The 18,558-nt window shown below is 39.4% G+C and overlaps 2 protein-coding genes across 2 annotated transcripts; both read right to left on the reverse strand.

Annotated features, from left to right (window-relative positions):
• Positions 1-1,681: 1,681 nt before the first annotated feature.
• LOC139139146 (sushi, von Willebrand factor type A, EGF and pentraxin domain-containing protein 1-like) lies at positions 1,682-15,050 on the reverse strand. The gene is made up of 20 exons (XM_070707951.1): positions 12,542-15,050; positions 11,819-11,932; positions 11,128-11,339; positions 10,870-10,977; positions 10,192-10,347; positions 9,809-9,977; positions 9,368-9,544; positions 8,898-9,109; positions 8,586-8,760; positions 8,083-8,193; positions 7,785-7,898; positions 7,315-7,394; positions 6,691-6,762; positions 5,931-6,042; positions 5,443-5,570; positions 4,866-5,078; positions 4,166-4,315; positions 3,419-3,536; positions 3,112-3,144; positions 1,682-2,746 (listed from the first exon to the last, which is right to left on the reverse strand). The coding sequence occupies exons 1-20, from the start codon at positions 14,991-14,993 to the stop codon at positions 2,538-2,540; spliced, it is 5,115 nt and encodes a 1,704-aa protein (XP_070564052.1). The 5' UTR covers positions 14,994-15,050; the 3' UTR covers positions 1,682-2,537.
• On the reverse strand, positions 15,034-18,469 carry LOC139138085 (complement receptor type 1-like). Its single transcript, XM_070706309.1, has 2 exons — positions 15,262-18,469; positions 15,034-15,044 (listed from the first exon to the last, which is right to left on the reverse strand). The coding sequence occupies exons 1-2, from the start codon at positions 18,467-18,469 to the stop codon at positions 15,034-15,036; spliced, it is 3,219 nt and encodes a 1,072-aa protein (XP_070562410.1).
• Positions 18,470-18,558: the final 89 nt, after the last annotated feature.

Raw genomic sequence — 18,558 nt, forward strand, 5'->3', positions numbered from 1 at the left:
CCCAAAATTCACCCCCAAAAAAGCAGTTTGCCAAGTTGTGACACGTCACGTACGTTATCGAATATCAGTTTAACCCTATCCCATTATTCATCGATGCATCGGATAGTTCTTGACAAGCGTCTGTCTGTTCGCGATAAGATAGATAGATGATACCCGGTGCAGATGTACAAAACCGAACTCAATGAAAAAATTCGAAGTCCACGACCCTATCAATTTAGTCTATGCAGAATCAAACTTATGTCAAGACAGGGACAGTCAGGTCGACAACTTAAAACATTTTACCCATCTGTTAAAAAGGCGGACAGTTCTGACATTAAGTAAGCAAGTGATGACATGAAATTAGTTGTTAACTGTTGGCGATACTCGCAACACACTTAACACACTCGGACGAGCTTGATTTATATACTCCTGGCTAGACTAGCAGAATTTTCATCACTTTTTAACTTCTCATTAAGTAAATCCACTCATTCTTGAAACTCTTTTAAAATCTCGTTCTTCAAGAAGCGCAGATACAAATCCCACTGAGCCACAGTAATGTAGACAAGGAAAGCCGTCCGATTAACTGATGCCGGATGTGAGATTGTTCTTCGGAGTGAGACCAATTGTAGCGGCTTTGGTGATAGTACGAGTTACAGCAAGCTTAGCGCTGCCCTCGTTGACATCGCAAGGGAGTCGATCGAGTCGTTGTGGTCTGAATATATTTCATGTCATTCTGTTTTCATGTTGAAGTGAAGGAACTATGAGAGACATAATGGCAAAGTTGAACTCGAGTGTCTCACAGGTAGCCTGATATGTAATTTACTACAGCATTATACGCATGGGGCCAACTTTGTTTTAAGAATTCAATCAAAACTGACAAGCCATGCTTACGAGTTTAATGCTAATGGGGTAACTATGGCATATTTTAATCGGTATCATCTTCTGGAGAATTTTTTGAGTGGAAGCGCTCATTATGACATTTCTGACCATGCTTGTTGAAACTTTTCATTACACTGTTGGTATGAAAACACTAGTATTTCATTAGTCAGTTAGCTGCATCAGTGATGGACGATACATGGGTAAATTGTTGTACTCGATAACGTCTGTTTTTGATTGTAACCCGGCAGTCTTAAATTTGAGAACTCAAAAGTAAGATACATCATGGAAAGTTGGGAGCTTCAAAAATCAAGACATTAGTGAATCATTACTTGTCCGCAGCTGGTTAAATTTTAAATTACATACATACATACATACATACATACATACATACATACATACATACATAAATACATACATACATACATACATACATACATACATACATACATACATACATACATACATACATACATACATACATACATACATACATACATATACGTGTATGTATGTGTATACACACACACACACACACACACACACACACACACACATATATATATATATAAGTCAAGTGCCCAAGTTCAGAGGTTGCCATAAAGCCATTATGGTGATAACCGGGAGGGCACATTGTATACATTTTTTGTATATATATATATATATATATATATATATATATATATATATATATATATATATATATATATATATATATATATATATATATATATATATATATATATACAAAAAGTGTCTGTGTAAGAAGGGTTGTAAAACCGCTTTGATTACAAAGCAGAAGCAATAAGAAATGACACAATAGATATTAGGAGCTGAAAAATACAAAATTTGACTTTTATTACAAAAATAATCAAATCATATACACGGTCAGCTATTTGAAATTATTGTGTATCAACACGTATAGATTACAACTCAGCACCTTTTTAACTTCGCTGTCAAGTAGAATAAAGACAGGTCACGGAAATTTTTCACATATATTATACAGTCTACTTCTGCTTATATAAATGTTAAGTAATGAGCATACCCAGAAACACAAAAATTATATTATGTGTAATGTAAATATTCAAAGCACGTTTCAAATACAACGGTTAAATAATTAGCTAACCAAGCCACAACATTAGCTGTCATAAATTCAGCGGAATAAACTGCACAGTGTCACTGATTTCCTTAATTATCGTCATAATTTTCAAAGGTAGCAAACACGTAAACTATTTCTTGTTTCGCTGACCTCTGATCAAATCAGAAAAAAAATATCTACCAAAAGACGAAGAAGCATTTTAGTCGGAGAACAATGAAAGTAAAAAATGATTCGCCTTTGGTGTTGGAATATTATAACTGTTCATTTCATAAATTGGTTTAAAAGACTTCTCATTGAATTCATTGTGAATTAAATCTGCTGGGACCTCAATGGCTTGTGGATATGATGGGAAACTTCAATAAATGTGGCTATATAATGCAGAAACAAATACAATGATATGATCTAATTTCCTGTTTGAGATAATTCATTCAATGTAAAGTATCCATTTGCAGATACATACCGTTACGTTTACTAGATTTGCAAAGATTTAAATATGAAACTTATAGATTACAAACAGAATCATTGAATTAAGTAAAGTTTGGGGGATATTGCTGCCTCACATGTATGGATTATTCTGGGCATTCTATGTTGGCAAATCATCTACTGTTTCACTAACAAAAGATGTTGTCTGCAAATTTCGTTCGGGTAGTTCTATAGCGTCATCGACTGGTAAGATGGGGACACTATCGCCGGAGTTGTTTCGTCGTCGACGGTAAAGCACCACGCCAATGACACAAACGACAGCTGCAGCGATGACGGCCATGAGCGTCGGTACCAGCCACGATGCGATATCTAAAGATAAGTGTTGAATGAAATGAACAATTTAGAATCGCAACATGTAAGCACTGTTAAGTTCTTTCTAGAGAACTTCATTAATGGTATATTCTGATCCGACTAGTTTGTTTTCGCTTTGAATGGGTATATAACTTTTGCATTTTTAACATATTCAAAAGAATGATCTTTTTAAATAAAGTAGTGAGAGCAAAATAAATCTCTGCAATTTTACTTCACGAATATTTCTAGTCGACAAGTCCAATAATGTACATTTTCCTTATTGCAGCAGTACATGCATTCACACAAGATTAATAACCATACGAATAGATTTTATCGAGTACACTTTGTACTTTTGTATCAGAGGTAATGCGTTGCATACTCACTTGAATCATATGTTTCATCCTCTATTACTTCAGCTACAAATACAAAATGAGAAAATAAATTAAGTTATTGGCACCCTGGAATTCCTTAACAACGAAATACATCTAAACTTAAGATGTTGCTCACAGTCGTGGAAGTCATCTTCTCAAATTGTATTCAGTAAATAAAAGGAATATTTTGAATTGCTCAGAGGCGTGCATTGTGGGGGCATGAATGTTGTTTGTGACCACAGGCATTGGGGTGCTTTACATTGCAGTTTTGGTCAAAAATAGTCACACAGGGGCCTCATATTTGCACTAACAAACTTACAGCTTATGACGTGTTCAACACCGGCAAGGCTGTCTGGTAGTGTACCAGCTTTTCTGTCTCTCTCAAGGGCTTCCTCGATGTCATTCCCGATGGTTTCTGATTCTTCAACATTCTGTTCCTGCGATAGGCAAGAAAAGCGGTGTTTCTAAAACAGATTCTGCAACTACTTATATGTTAGACTACAAGTCCGTCTGTTTGTACGTGAATTTCATTTCTCGGGTTCATATTGAAACGGAAAATCTGTAGGGAAAATCCACCATGTGCCTTTCTCGTTATAAATAGGCCTTTCTTACCAATACTACTTTATCAACTGAAAACTCGCTTTCCTTAATAAGGGTCATTTCTAATTTCGACAGAGACACTGCACGTCACTAAATTCCATGCATTGTATTGTCTCTCACCCCAGTGTTCTGCTTCACTGTACGTAGCCAATGTCTATTATAAGTTGAGTAAAAAGGTAGATTTCTAGAAGTGTAAGACGACTCCGTCTACTACTGCTGTCCATAATCTGGTCATATTCAACTCATAATTTAAGCGGACGATCATTGAAATTTATATCTGTTTTTGTATCTTAAAACTACATCGATTAAACATGAATGTCAGTCAGTATATCTCACCGAAATGAAAGCATCTCAGTTTTATCATGGGGATATCGTGGAACTGAAACAAATGCGATTGTAATCAGTGGTTGATGCAACATACACACTGTAATTGAGAGAGGTAAAGGAGGCAGCTGCCAGTACTTACGATGACAATGCGAAGCTTGGCTTGGCCATCCCGCCGTGTTCTGTCTTTGCTTGAGTCTATACAATCTATGTCACTACATGGAGAGACACTTGGTTCGTTGTCTCGTATATAGTTACTCAAGTCTTTACAAACGTCGGGTACATCTGCAACCTGGCGGCAAGAAGATCAGGTCATTAGGACGTGTCAGCGGCGCTATCAAATTTGGTGACATCTTGCATGTCAAGGCAATATGCGCATCAAAAGAGAAAACTATAAACTTTTTCCCTATGGAAACTTTAAACCACTTCCTTCCTGAGAAATAAATTATCTGTCAGTGATTTTTTTTCTAGATTTGATCCGCCGGTCAAATTAAATTTTCGATTTAAATTTTCACAACACAAGATTTTGAAAACTTCATTTACTACTGGGGTTTCAAAATGGGTCTACATAACAACAGACCAGCTAAGTATTGTAAACAACGTAGTGTCAGATTTTTGTAACCGAAGCGTTCATGTATTGTACCTTTAAGTGAGGTTTTTATAACCTCTGTTCAATGAACAACACGAAAATCTTTGTTGAATTAATATCACATCACAGAGTATTTCTGGTGATTAGGAAGAACAAATGATTACTGGCTAAATAAGCATTTGACCATACACAGCTATTGACACATTTGGATGTGCGCACAGCGTCTGTTAAATATTGTTCAGAATCTACTTACCAGTGGATCGATCTCCACATCAAGCACAACACATTGATTGTAATCTCCAGTTAGGTGATCATAACACGTGTCTGGGTTGGAACGTTGTTGGACCTCATCGCCTGTGCACAGTTTGACGCAGTCGTTGCCATGGCAAGCGGCGTTCACCAGTTCACACTGGCCGTTCTCACCGCAGTCCGAATCATCACGGCAGATCAGTCGGTCGTTGTAGTACTGCACAATCGGGAAAAAAGACACAAATATGAACAAGGCTTTTTATCGATCTAAAAGTGCCTGTGATTTTCTATAAAATTCAAAACTACCAATGTTGGCCTTAGAGAAACGTTTTAATCGCTATTTACATTTTACAAGTGATATTGAACACATAATATTAATAAACTTTTATAATCTCCAAGGCCGTTTCCGATCTTCATTCACATTATGATTGCCGAATTAGCAGAGAGTCTCTCACTCATTGCAGTGACTACAGATTGAACCTCGGGTTGCTATGGAGAAATACTGATGTCTCTATAGGTGTTATCAGTCAATTAAATTTTAACTACCGGATATGTTGACATGATGCCACAATGGTACTCACAGTGCTGGCTGAGTATTCAATGCATTGGATCACTCCACCATTACATGAGCAACGCTGACAACCATCGCCGGTATTCTCGAACCACTGCGATCCATCGACAGACAATTTACCGTTGCGAAGACATTGACCTAGAATAAAGTGATACGTATGCAATGTGTGTGCATTAAGTTCAGGTGGAGGCCAACGTGGATGTACATCAAAACCAGTGCGAGTCGCCGATCACAGATTGTTTCATAAGAATTTGACCATGGTCAGACTTTTCTAGATATTGAAAATACAGAAAATGTTTAATATGATGTGAAACTTGTCATTGAAAATATCCAATCTATCAGTAATAGCGAATCGAATAATCATTTATTGTACGGCTATACCTCTGGATATGAACTGCTTTGCATATGTGATGTTAATTGATCCGTGTTCAGGATGGTAGGCAATTTTTTATACAAGGGCTGATCATGAATTTCTAACGTGAAAAGTAAGATCATTACCATTTGGAATGAATGTGTTACATTGATCGCCAACGCAACAGAAGCTGCATACACCAGCGACTCCACCATCCGCACAGCTGTCAGCATTACTGGCTTCGTTCTCTTCACAAACCTGCCGATGAAGGGTAAGTTATGCATTTCTTAGTCATTAAAAGCCTTTGAAAACGAATGAGTTGGTGCATTTTAGGATGTGGCGATACCGGTGAAACAGATAGACAATTGATGCACGTCACTATAGATTTAAGACATACAAATGTGTTATTAAAGACAAACGAGGACATCTGCACACAATTTGGTTCATACACTGTAGTATTTGCGTTAAAATTTAACTGTGTCGGCAATAGGCATTTCCCCTAGCACAGAATGGTAGCCACAGAAATGACATTTCTACCAAATATCAACACGGCTCTGAACGAGTTTCACAAGAATAAGTGACGATGCATTATTATTGTGGCCACAGCAGTCTAACGCGCACTTTTTATTCAGCGATAAAGATATGTGTAGTTGAGAGAACAACTTAGGCAGACGTTGACAGCAATTCGCGATCCACTATGTAATAATGGCTGAACTTCCCTCTAACATGGGTTTAAAATTAGCCAACACAATACAGGCCTTTGAACGGACATCAGAAACAACGAAAAAAGACTTCCGACTAGGCAAGTAGCATACAGCAAGACAGGGCGCTTGACGATCTTTTGACTGCACTCTGAAATACACGCTTAAACAAACAGTGATAAAGAGTTGCTGACATATTGCTTACCTCCCTTTGTACGCATCCCTTTGACAAAGAAATGCGTCCTGCATCTAGTTGGAGCGTCGTATGACAGATTGACTGTGAAGGGAAGTTATATATTTAAATTAAGTAAAGTTTACTTGCACGAGGCTTAGCTCGTAGTAGTTCATTAATACCTATAATATTCAGTCTGAAGTATATCTTTCGACGATCTGTTTATTTAGGTAGAACCATAGTGTCTATGGTGGAACGCGCCTACTATTTTTTAAATGATTTTCTACTTTTGTAGACTAATTTTGGAAACTCAGTATATATGACGTCTCGCGTAGGTTAATATCGAAAATTTAAATTTTCTCCAAATAATATGAATAGGGTAGCGGCTGTTTTGAATCTCAAACATCAGCTACTGTAACTTTTAGGTTTTTTCCTCTTATCAAAAACTTGCATGGTTGCCTTTGATTTCAGTGATTAATAAAAAATTCATTCAAACGAAAACTTCAAAGATTTTATTTTAATGTACATTCTATCTTATCGTTACTGGTCAGACTGGATTAGAATAGTCTAAGGGCAGTTTAATAAGTGACTGTACACATTATCAGTGTTGCGCTGCTATATTTAGACAGTGGTTAACACTATGAACTTGTCACTAACCTGGTCCTCAGTACATTCCTCCGTCTTCTGATTGCAAAGCTCACCATCATCAGCGTCATCGCAGACATAACATGTTGTTCCTGTAATTAATACAACTATATATTAACCCCCTGAGTATCGTAGATACTCCCAAACACGGGAGCCAAACAACCCTGTTGTTTAAAATACACAGGATGACCACCTGTTGTGATGGGTGGCAGTAACTGAAACGTAATCACATATCAACGACGCAGCTCTGGATTGGCTTGAAAAAAGATGTCTCCCTGTAAATAGGGATATCAGTGTCGTATTATTTTTTGTTGAGGGAGAGCGGGAGATGGGCGGGTCATTAATTCTTACTGTGAAGGGCACAGTTTTGAGTTGAGGAATTTATCAGTGGCGTTCGCTTAACAACACACACGGGCTCCTAAGAATTTAGTACGGACTTGAGTACACAGTTTGCTCTATTGCCGTCAATGAACTGTACTCACGGCGCTCACAGTTGACTCCATAGTAACCATCTGCACATAAACAAATGTATCCGTCATCGTCCACAATGCAAGCACCACCATGATGACATGGATCGTTGTCGCATGAGCCAATTGCTGTAACCACAAGAAAGACGATCTTCATTAGAATAATATTTACGCTCAACAATTTTACAAACGGTGTAAAACAAAATGCTTCTCACACTAGACCACACAAAGGAGAAAACAAAACAATTACGCAAAACATTTTCTCAATATTATGGATCACAACATATGCGCAAAATCACTGTAAGGAACTCACCTACGTCACAATGCACACCCTTGAACCCGTCAGGACAATGACAGGTATAATATGTGTTGTGATCGTCACATTCGCCTCCATTCATACACGGGCTGGGATTACATAGGTGACCTGTTAATAGAAAACCGACCAAAGGCAAAAAATCAGCCGCAGCAACAACAACAAAAGGGACAACAACAATAACAACGTTCGTCATCGTCATTCTAATTAAAGATGCGGAATAAAAACGACGCTCATAGATTAATGCTACTGAGATCGTTTAGCAAAATACCATCTTACATTCTGGTTGGTACGAAGGTGAAGGAACAAAATGGCCGTGGGTCACCTATAAACGTCCATCGATTCTTACCACTGTCAACCATCAGATATCTCAAGCTATTGATCTCCTTACGATATCATATGCAACACACTGATCTGTCTATGCATTTTTAGTTTCGCCTTTTGACCTGTCCAGCTAAATCCAATCACACGCTCTCATATTCACTTATACCTCAGAAACTTACTTGTACATCGCATTCCGTCTCCGCTGTAGCCAGCCTCACAATGGCAGCCGTATTTGCCGTCTTTGTCACCACAGTAAGCGTTAGGATCACATCTTATGGCCACACAGTCCATAACACCGTGTTCCATACATGTACACTTTTCATAGCACTTATCGGAGATTATAGCATCGCCAAACTAGAACCAGTGAGAAAAATCACAACATTAAAGTATTGCACTATATCTTCTGCGTTCAGAAGCGTAACTTGAAAGACTTCTATATATAAATAACATACCCGCAGAACAAAAAAAAACTTTCTTAAACATTTTCTTACCTCAATGAGTTGCTCATGATATTCGCATGGACAATGGTCGATGGAAACGCATATCCCTCCGTCAGTTTCAATCACTTCACCGTGATGGCAAGTACACCCATCGACAAAACGTCTTTCAGGGCATTGGTAGTACGGTCTTCGCTCGCTGCATGTGGACGTACATGCCGGAATACTGATATTGTACATTTTATCCACACTACAAGTGATGGCGGCTAAAATCGAAATGTGAAAGCCATTTTAGATCTGTTGGATGCGAACTGTGAGGTCAAAGGACCGCAAACATGACACACTACGCAAAAAATACGTGAAGAGGAAAATAAGTCAAGAAATGTCTTACATATTGCTGTTAGATGTAAACAAAAGGCTAAAATTGATTTATGTTTATTATTATATGTTAGAGTAAAATATTTATACTCATTATAGATAGTAAAATTTGCCAATAGGGAAACGGAAATTTCTTTATAACTTACGGCAGAAAACTTCGCTTCTCCAGTCGATTGCGATGAAGTTGTCCAGGCAAGCTTGGGCATAGGCTTCAGCATTCATACACAGTCCTTGTTCATCGGGTAGCTTGGCACACAGGTCAAACATACAGGAGCTGAAGTAAGCTTCATAGTTTACTTTTGCATGGCATGCGGCAAAAGGACCTGAAGAGTGAAAAAGTATTTGTCAGGAATTGCTCTGATATGGTCAGTAATCTATGTTTCTGAATTCCTCAGGTGTTCCTAAATCAATTTCCTCAACGCAAATTAATTCTCAGTGATTATATTGAAGAGGATTCTGTTCACTTGATGCTTATGCGGTATTCCATGTTACTTGATGGATCTAAATATTGCATGTAACCTTCCATAGAAAAGAAGGAGAACACGGGCTCGAAGAAAAGTCGCAATTTATTAATTAAATACAATTACCGCTCGGATCGCTTATCAATGAACACATTTCGTGTGCCTGCATCGCTATGTCAACATCAGGAGCACAGGGGTTGCACCCACGTGCATCGGAAATACATTCTTCTGGATTAGCAACCCACGTGTTACCAAACATAGCGGCCCTGTGTGTATGCTCCATTTCTGTTGGAATCTGTTATGAAAGGGAAAAAAGAGGTTCCTTGATTAGTGGCGATTGATTTCGAATGGAAAGGTTTGGTCAAAATTTGGAATCATAATATCCTGGTGGTAGCTGAATCAATACACTCGAATGACATTTATAAAGCATAAGACGGGAATTTAATTCGAAATTTGCCCTTTCTTTGCATTCAATATTTATTGCGAACATAAATAAGTGACGCACTTACCAATCGATTCTCTGGATCCATAAAGTCGTCTGAAGGGTCACCATTGTAGTTTCCACAGAGACCACGAACAATGCCTTTGTATGTTCCTGGAACTTTCACGTCTCCATAGTGATAACCATCCCATCTGACCACTACTCCGATGTCGGCATAAACACTCTGAATTAAGATCATTTTATAAAAATTTTAGTTTGACACAAGACCCTACAGTTAACATTGATTAATATCATCATAAGTACTTAGACATTGCACCGTCCCGTGGGGGGGGTTATGGCAAACTGTCATTTAAAAAAAAATTAAATGGTCCTGGGATCATTTGTTGAATTTCCTGCACATCAATGGAATAAACTTACTAGTTCAGATAGAGAATAATACATTTTATTTGTGAATGTCGTCAACAGGGGTTAAAGAGACCTTTAAAATCGACTACTTTATTTCGAAGAAGACATATTTCCCTGAAATGCGCTGCTTAAAACATTACGTATAATACGTGCAATCGCTACTGATAATCTCCCTAGGGCCAAAGTATCTATAGTATGCAAAGCTAACCCAAAGTTGTAGAATGTTGGTCTTTATATAGTCGAAATGGATTTTTGAAGCATAGATTTTACAATGAATAAAACTAACAATTGTCCCTGCTAGGATTAGGATGAAATACAGAGTCTTGATTTATACACATACCGTATATCTTCCTGCTTCTTTGACACGTATTTCTGGAGAAACATCATGCGGCAATGTCACAGAGGCACCATCAACAGTTACATGTCCATTTCGACTTAGGCGAATTTCCTAACAATATCAAATTAATAATAAGAACACATTTTACCATAACGTACAGCTGAAAATTGCGTCTCCCACACTAACGTATTTCGGGAACAATTGTCCGTCACCATTAATATATTCTCACTTATTGAAACATTTTAATGAATGTTAACTCACCTTTCCATACATTATTATTGCCAGTTCTTGAGCGACACTGAGTTTTTCTGCACCTGCGTCGAACGCCTGGTTGTTCACAAGTACTCTGAAGGATGTATCCTCGTAGGTCGCACTTTCCGTCAAAATATAAATACAGTCACCCTGGAAGTCATAGCTCTCTCCGTCATAGGTCATGTAATGTGGATCTCCCCAGAAGTAACACATGGAATACTCTGTTTCAAAGATACAAGAGAAATTTCAACACATCATGAATATGCATTTGCAGACTGAATGCCATTGTTGTGTTCAGAGATATGTTTTAGATTACTGAAGTTAATCATACCTTCTTTGTTATAATCCAATTTAATGGACAAGAATAACAGGATTACTTTGTGCTTGCCTTTAATAAATGCGCGTATAGTATTACCTTGACGGTATTTAAGGTAAATGTGCAATCTTGTATAAAGTTTGCTTAGGACATAGCTCCTTCAAATAAAATAAATACTCTCAACACAATGTTGATACCATTATATTTATCATAAAATAACATTGTAAAATTTTAGACATTGTGCCACCCAAGTTTTGCATACTTGCGTGTTTGCAAGGTGATCCGGTATCTCACGAATATATATCCTCAAAAGTTATCGATCTCGCTGCTTTTGATATGTTGAAGATTAATGACATGACAGTTTGATCACTTTCTTCATGTTACCTTGTTCACAATTGACTCCTTCGAATCCTGGAGGGCATATGCAGTCATAACGTGCAATACCGTCAATGCAAGTACCACCATTCCTACAAGGATCACTGCAGCACTCTTCGATTTCTGGAATAAATAAAATAAAGTTAAATAATTGAAGAGGGTCTTTATAGGATCGACTATGCATGTTAGAGTTTAATGGCCGATTCTATAGAGAGTAGCTTGACCCTCAGACATTTGTATGAATGTAGGCTTCATTTCTAGGGGTACTTATAAACTTAAATTACTAAACACTAGAAAAATGTTAAAATAATATTTGGACTTGAATTCCCGACCAAAATATCATCCCATTCATTCATTCATTCATTCATTTTTTCATTCATTCATTCATTCATTCATTCATTCATTCATTCATTCATGTATGTATGTATGTTATGTTATGTATGTACGTATGTACGTATGTACGTACGTATGTATGTACGTACGTATGTATGTATGTATGTATGTATGTATGTATGTATGTATGTATGTATGTATGTATGTTATGTTATGTATGTACGTATGTACGTATGTACGTACGTATGTATGTACGTACGTACGCACGCACGCACGCACGCACGCACGCACGCACGCACGCACGCACGCATGGATGCATGGATGCATGCATGCATGTCTATGCCCACAAGAACGAGGACATGTAATGTTTTATTGCAACATAATTTCAAGTTCCCTCACCTGAACAAATGGTATCTTCAACTGGTGGCACCCATTCCCCATTTTCACATCTGCTGAAACCTTGACCATGCTTTTCAAATCCAAGATCGCAGTCGTAGTGAACATCTGTGCCATTCTCAACAGGATATTCTAATTCCCCTATTTGATGACCATTTTCGGGTGCACCAGGATCAAGACACATAGGCTCACAAACAGGAACGACATGGTCCCAGGTACCATCATCCTGACACAAGAGCGCTTGGTTTCCAACCAAGAGGAAGTTTTCGTCACAACAGAATCTAACAATTGTACCTGGTGGGACTGGATATGTGTGATCATCCAACTGACGTCCATCTTTTGGTGTACCAGGATCATCACATCCTGGTGAACAAGTTGGCATAGGATGATTCCATACACCCTCTTCACAAATCAGTGTGTCTTCTCCAGACAAGAAATGGCCTTCGTTACACTCATAAGACACCAGTGTTCCAGAACATACAGGGTAATTGTAAATGTCATCTTGACTTCCACCTGAAGGTGTTCCTGGATCGTCACAGTCTTTGAGGCAAAGAGGTAGAGGATTTGTCCAAGTATCGCCTAGACAACTAGTACTGTAAGCATCGAGACATTCATACGTCACCGGGTCATGTAGACTATAACCGTCATCACATAAAAATGACACTTCAGTATCAACTGGTACAGGATATTGGTAATTTTCCTCCTGTCGACCATTTTCAGGTGCACCTGGATCGTCACACATTTGTTCACAAGAAGGTACAGGGCTGCTCCAATACCCATCATTACATGTACTTATTTCATCACCAACTAAATGATAATTTTCATCACATTTGAAGGTCACACTGGTGCCAGAGCAGACAGGGAAATCAAGGTTTTCTTTTTGTTCTCCATTTGTTGGAGAACCGGGATCATTGCATTCTTGTCTACAAGTAGGCAAAGGCTCAGTCCAGTCACCACTTCGACATGTTGATGACCATGATTCTTCACATGCATTTGTTTCTGGGTCATGTAGAGTATAACCAGAATCACATTCATATTCTACGACAGTGCCTTCACATACTGGGAAGGATGGAATGTTTCTAAGTCTGCCATTATCTGGTATACCAGGATGACCACACATGATTTGACAGGTTGGAGGATCCTCAGACCAAACGCCATTGTTACACACTCTGCTAGATTCATTCAGACAAACTCTTGACTCGGGGTCATACAGAGAGAAGTTTTCATCACATTCAAATGCGATTTCAGTTCCTGAACATACAGGGTAAACAGGTTCGCCAATCTGGGAGCCATCACTAGGCGTTCCAGGGTCATCACATTCAAGACGACAAACTGGCAGAGGTTGTGTCCAATTACCGTTTTCGCATACAGTTGACCACTCTTCCTCACATTCATCAGTGGAGGGGTTATGCAGGGAATAACCAAGATCACATGCAAATTCAATTTCTTTTTCTTCACTGACAGGATATTCAGGAGGATCAATCTGATGTCCATTTTCTGGGGTACCCGGGTCATTACAGACAGGTTGACAAAATGGCATATCAATCATCCATTCACTATCATGACATATTGTTGAATGAAAGCCTATCATCTCAAAACCTTCATCGCATTCGTACCCTACTATAGTTGCTGTACAGACTGGGTAGGTATTTTCCGTTGTTTGAAAACCGTCTGATGGAGTACCAGGATCATCACAAGGCTGCTTACACAAGGGGAGCGGATCAGTCCATGTACCATTATGACAAGTAGTTTTTGAACTTGCGATACATTCCTTTGTTCCATTGTTAAATAAAACGTATGAGTCATCACATTGAAATTCAACAACATAGCCTTCGCTTACTGGATAGTCATGGTCTCCTACTTGTCGTCCATGATTTGGGTGACCAGGATCTTCACAGGTTGGATTGCAGCTTGGTATAGGAGAACTCCAATCACCATCATCACAACAGATTATTTCTTCACCATGTAATTCATGCATCTCATCACATTCGAATGGTACACATGTTCCTGAGCAGACGGGATATTCGATTGCTCCAAGTTGACTTCCATCAGATGGTGTGCCGGGGTCAACACACTCAGCTTCACAAAATGGAAGGGCATGTGTCCACTCACCATCAACACACACAGTGTGGTAACTTTCACGACAGGTTGCATCACTTGGATCAATGAGATCATAAGTGGAAATACAATAGAATTCCACAACTGTACCATTAGAGATTGGGTAAACTGGATCGCCAATTTGACCACCATACTGAGGAGATCCTGGATCATCACACATAATTCTGCACTCTGGAAGTGGGTTGGTCCAATGTCCACTTCTGCATGTGCTGCTGTTAGAACCAATCAATTCATACATTTCATTACATTCATATTCCATCACTGTACCTTCACATACAGGATAAACTTTAGTGCTTTTCTTCTTCCCATTCTCTGGTGTGCCTTGATCTGTGCACATTGGTTGACAAATAGGAAGTGGTTCTGTCCAGTAACCATTCTCACAATTTGACTGGTAGTTGTCAAGACAAGCATTACTCTCCTCATCGTACAAGGAATAACCTTATCACATTCAAATTCGATTTCAGTTCCAGAACATACAGGATACACAGGATCGCCAATCTGGTAGCCATCACTAGGATTTCCAGGGTCATGACACTCAAGGAGACAAACTGGCAGAGGTTGTGTCCAATCACCATTTTTGCATACAGTTGACCACTCTTCCTCACATTCATCAGTAGTAGGGTTATGCAGGGAATATCCAGGATCACATTCAAACATGACTTCTGTATCCTCGGATGTAGGGTACTCATAGTCTCCTACCTGTCCCCCATTCTCTGGCCTACCAGGATCAGGACACATGATCCTACATTCTGGAAATTCACCTACCCACTCACCATTTTTACATACAAGCTTGTCAGAACCAATTAATTCATACATAGAGTCACACTCATATTCTAGAACAGTGCCTTCACATACTGGGAAGGATGGAATGATTTTAAGTCCACCATTATCTGGTATACCAGGATGACCACACATGATTTGACAGGTTGGAGGATCCTCAGACCAAACGCCATTATTACACACTCTGCTAGATTCATTCAGACAAACTCTTGACTCGGGGTCATACAGAGAGAAGTTTTCATCACATTCAAATGCGATTTCAGTTCCTGAACATACAGGGTAAACAGGTTCGCCAATCTGGTAGCCATCACTAGGCGTTCCAGGGTCATCACATTCAAGACGACAAACTGGCAGAGGTTGTGTCCAATTACCATTTTCGCATACAGTTGACCACTCTTCCTCACATTCATCAGTGGTAGGGTTATGCAGGGAATAACCAGGATCACATGCAAATTCAATTTCTTTTTCTTCACTGACAGGATACTCTTCAGGAGGATCAATCTGATGTCCATTTTCTGGGGTACCCGGGTCATTACAGAGAGGTCGACAAAATGGCATATCAATCATCCAGTCACTATCATGACATATTGTTGAATGAAAGCCTATCATCTCAAAACCTTCATCGCATTCGTACCCTACTATAGTTGCTGTACAGACTGGGTAGGTATTTTCCGTTGTTTGAAAACCGTCTGATGGAGTACCAGGATCATCACAAGGCTGCTTACACAAGGGGAGCGGATCAGTCCATGTACCATTATGACAAGTAGTTTTTGAACTTGCGATACATTCCTTTGTTCCATTGTTAAATAAAACGTATGAGTCATCACATTGAAATTCAACAACATAGCCTTCGCTTACTGGATAGTCATGGTCTCCTACTTGTCGTCCATGATGTGGGTGACCAGGATCTTCACAGGTTGGATTGCAGCTTGGTATGGGAGAACTCCAATCACCATCATCACAACAGATTATTTCTTCACCATGTAATTCATGCCCCTCATCACATGTATATGGTACACATGTTCCTGAGCAGACGGGATATTCGAATGCTCCAACTTGACTTCCATCAGATGGTGTGCCGGGGTCAACACACTCAGCTTCACACAATGGAAGGTCATGTGTCCACTCACCATCAACACACACAGTGTGGTAACTTTCAAGACATGTTGCATCACTTGGATCAATGAGATCATAAGTGGAAATACAATAGAATTCCACAACTGTACCGTTAGAGATTGGGTAAACTGGATCGCCAATTTGACCACCATACTGAGGAGATCCTGGATCATCACACATAATTCTGCACTCTGGAAGTGGGTTGGTCCAATGTCCACTTCTGCATGTGCTGCTGTTAGAACCAATCAATTCATACATTTCATTACATTCATATTCCATCACTGTACCTTCACATACAGGATAAACTTTAGTGCTTTTCTTCTTCCCATTCTCTGGTGTGCCTTGATCTGTGCACATTGGTTGACAAATAGGAAGTGGTTCTGTCCAGTCACCATTCTCACAATTTGACTGGTAGTTGTCAAGACAAGCATTACTCTCCTCATCGTACAAGGAATAACCTTCATCACATTCAAATTCGATTTCAGTTCCAGAACATACAGGATACACAGGATCGCCAATCTGGTAGCCATCACTAGGATTTCCAGGGTCATGACACTCAAGGCGACAAACTGGCAGAGGTTGTGTCCAATCACCATTTTTGCATACAGTTGACCACTCTTCCTCACATTCATCAGTAGTGGGGTTGTGCAGGGAATATCCAGGATCACATTCAAACATGACTTCTGTATCCTCGGATGTAGGGTACTCATAGTCTCCTACCTGTCCCCCATTCTCTGGCCTGCCAGGATCAGGACACATGATCCTACATTCTGGAAATTCACCTACCCACTCACCATATTCACATACAAGCTTGTCAGAACCAATTAATTCATACATAGAGTCACACTCATATTCTAGAACAGTGCCTTCACATACTGGGAATAATGGAATATTTCTAAGTTTGCCATTTTCTGGCGTACCAGGATCACCACACATGATTTGACAGGTTGGAGTATCCTCAGTCCAAACACCATTGTTACACACTGTGCTATATTCATCGAGACAAACTCTTGACTCAGGGTCATATAGAGAAAAGTTGTCATCACAGCCAAATGAAATTTCAGTTCCTGAACATACAGGGTAAACAGGTTCGCCAATCTGGTAGCCATCACTAGGATTTTCTGGGTCATCACATTCAAGACGACAAACTGGCAGAGGTTGTGTCCAATTACCGTTTTTGCATACAGTTGACCACTCTTCCTCACATTCATCAGTAGTGGGGTTATGCAGGGAATAACCAGGATCGCATTCAAATATGACTTCTGTATCCTCGGATGTAGGGTACTCATAGTCTCCTACCTGTCCCCCATTCTCTGGCCTGCCAGGATCAGGACACATGATCCTACATTCTGGAAATTCACCTACCCACTCACCATATTCACATACAAGCTTGTCAGAACCAATTAATTCATACATAGAGTCACACTCATATTCTAGAACAGTGCCTTCACATACTGGGAATAATGGAATATTTCTAAGTTTGCCATTTTCTGGCGTACCAGGATCACCACACATGATTTGACAGGTTGGAGTATCCTCAGTCCAAACACCATTGTTACACACTGTGCTATATTCATCGAGACAAACTCTTGACTCGGGGTCATATAGAGAAAAGTTGTCATCACAGCCAAATGAAATTTCAGTACCTGAACATACAGGGTAAACAGGTTGACCAATTTGAGAGCCATTACTTGGCTTTCCAGGGTCATCACATTCAAGACGACAAACTGGCAGAGGTTGTGTCCAATCGCCGTTTTTGCATACAGTTGACCACTCTTCCTCACATTCATCAGTAGTGGGGTTGTGCAGGGAATATCCAGGATCACATTCAAACATGACTTCTGTATCCTCGGATGTAGGGTACTCATAGTCTCCTACCTGTCCCCCATTCTCTGGCCTACCAGGATCAGGACACATGATCCTACATTCTGGAAATTCACCTACCCACTCACCATTTTTACATGCAAGCTTGTCAGAACCAATTAATTCATACATAGAGTCACACT

This window comes from Ptychodera flava, chromosome 8 (genome assembly GCF_041260155.1).
Source record: "Ptychodera flava strain L36383 chromosome 8, AS_Pfla_20210202, whole genome shotgun sequence".
Classification (NCBI taxonomy): Eukaryota; Metazoa; Hemichordata; class Enteropneusta; family Ptychoderidae; genus Ptychodera; species Ptychodera flava.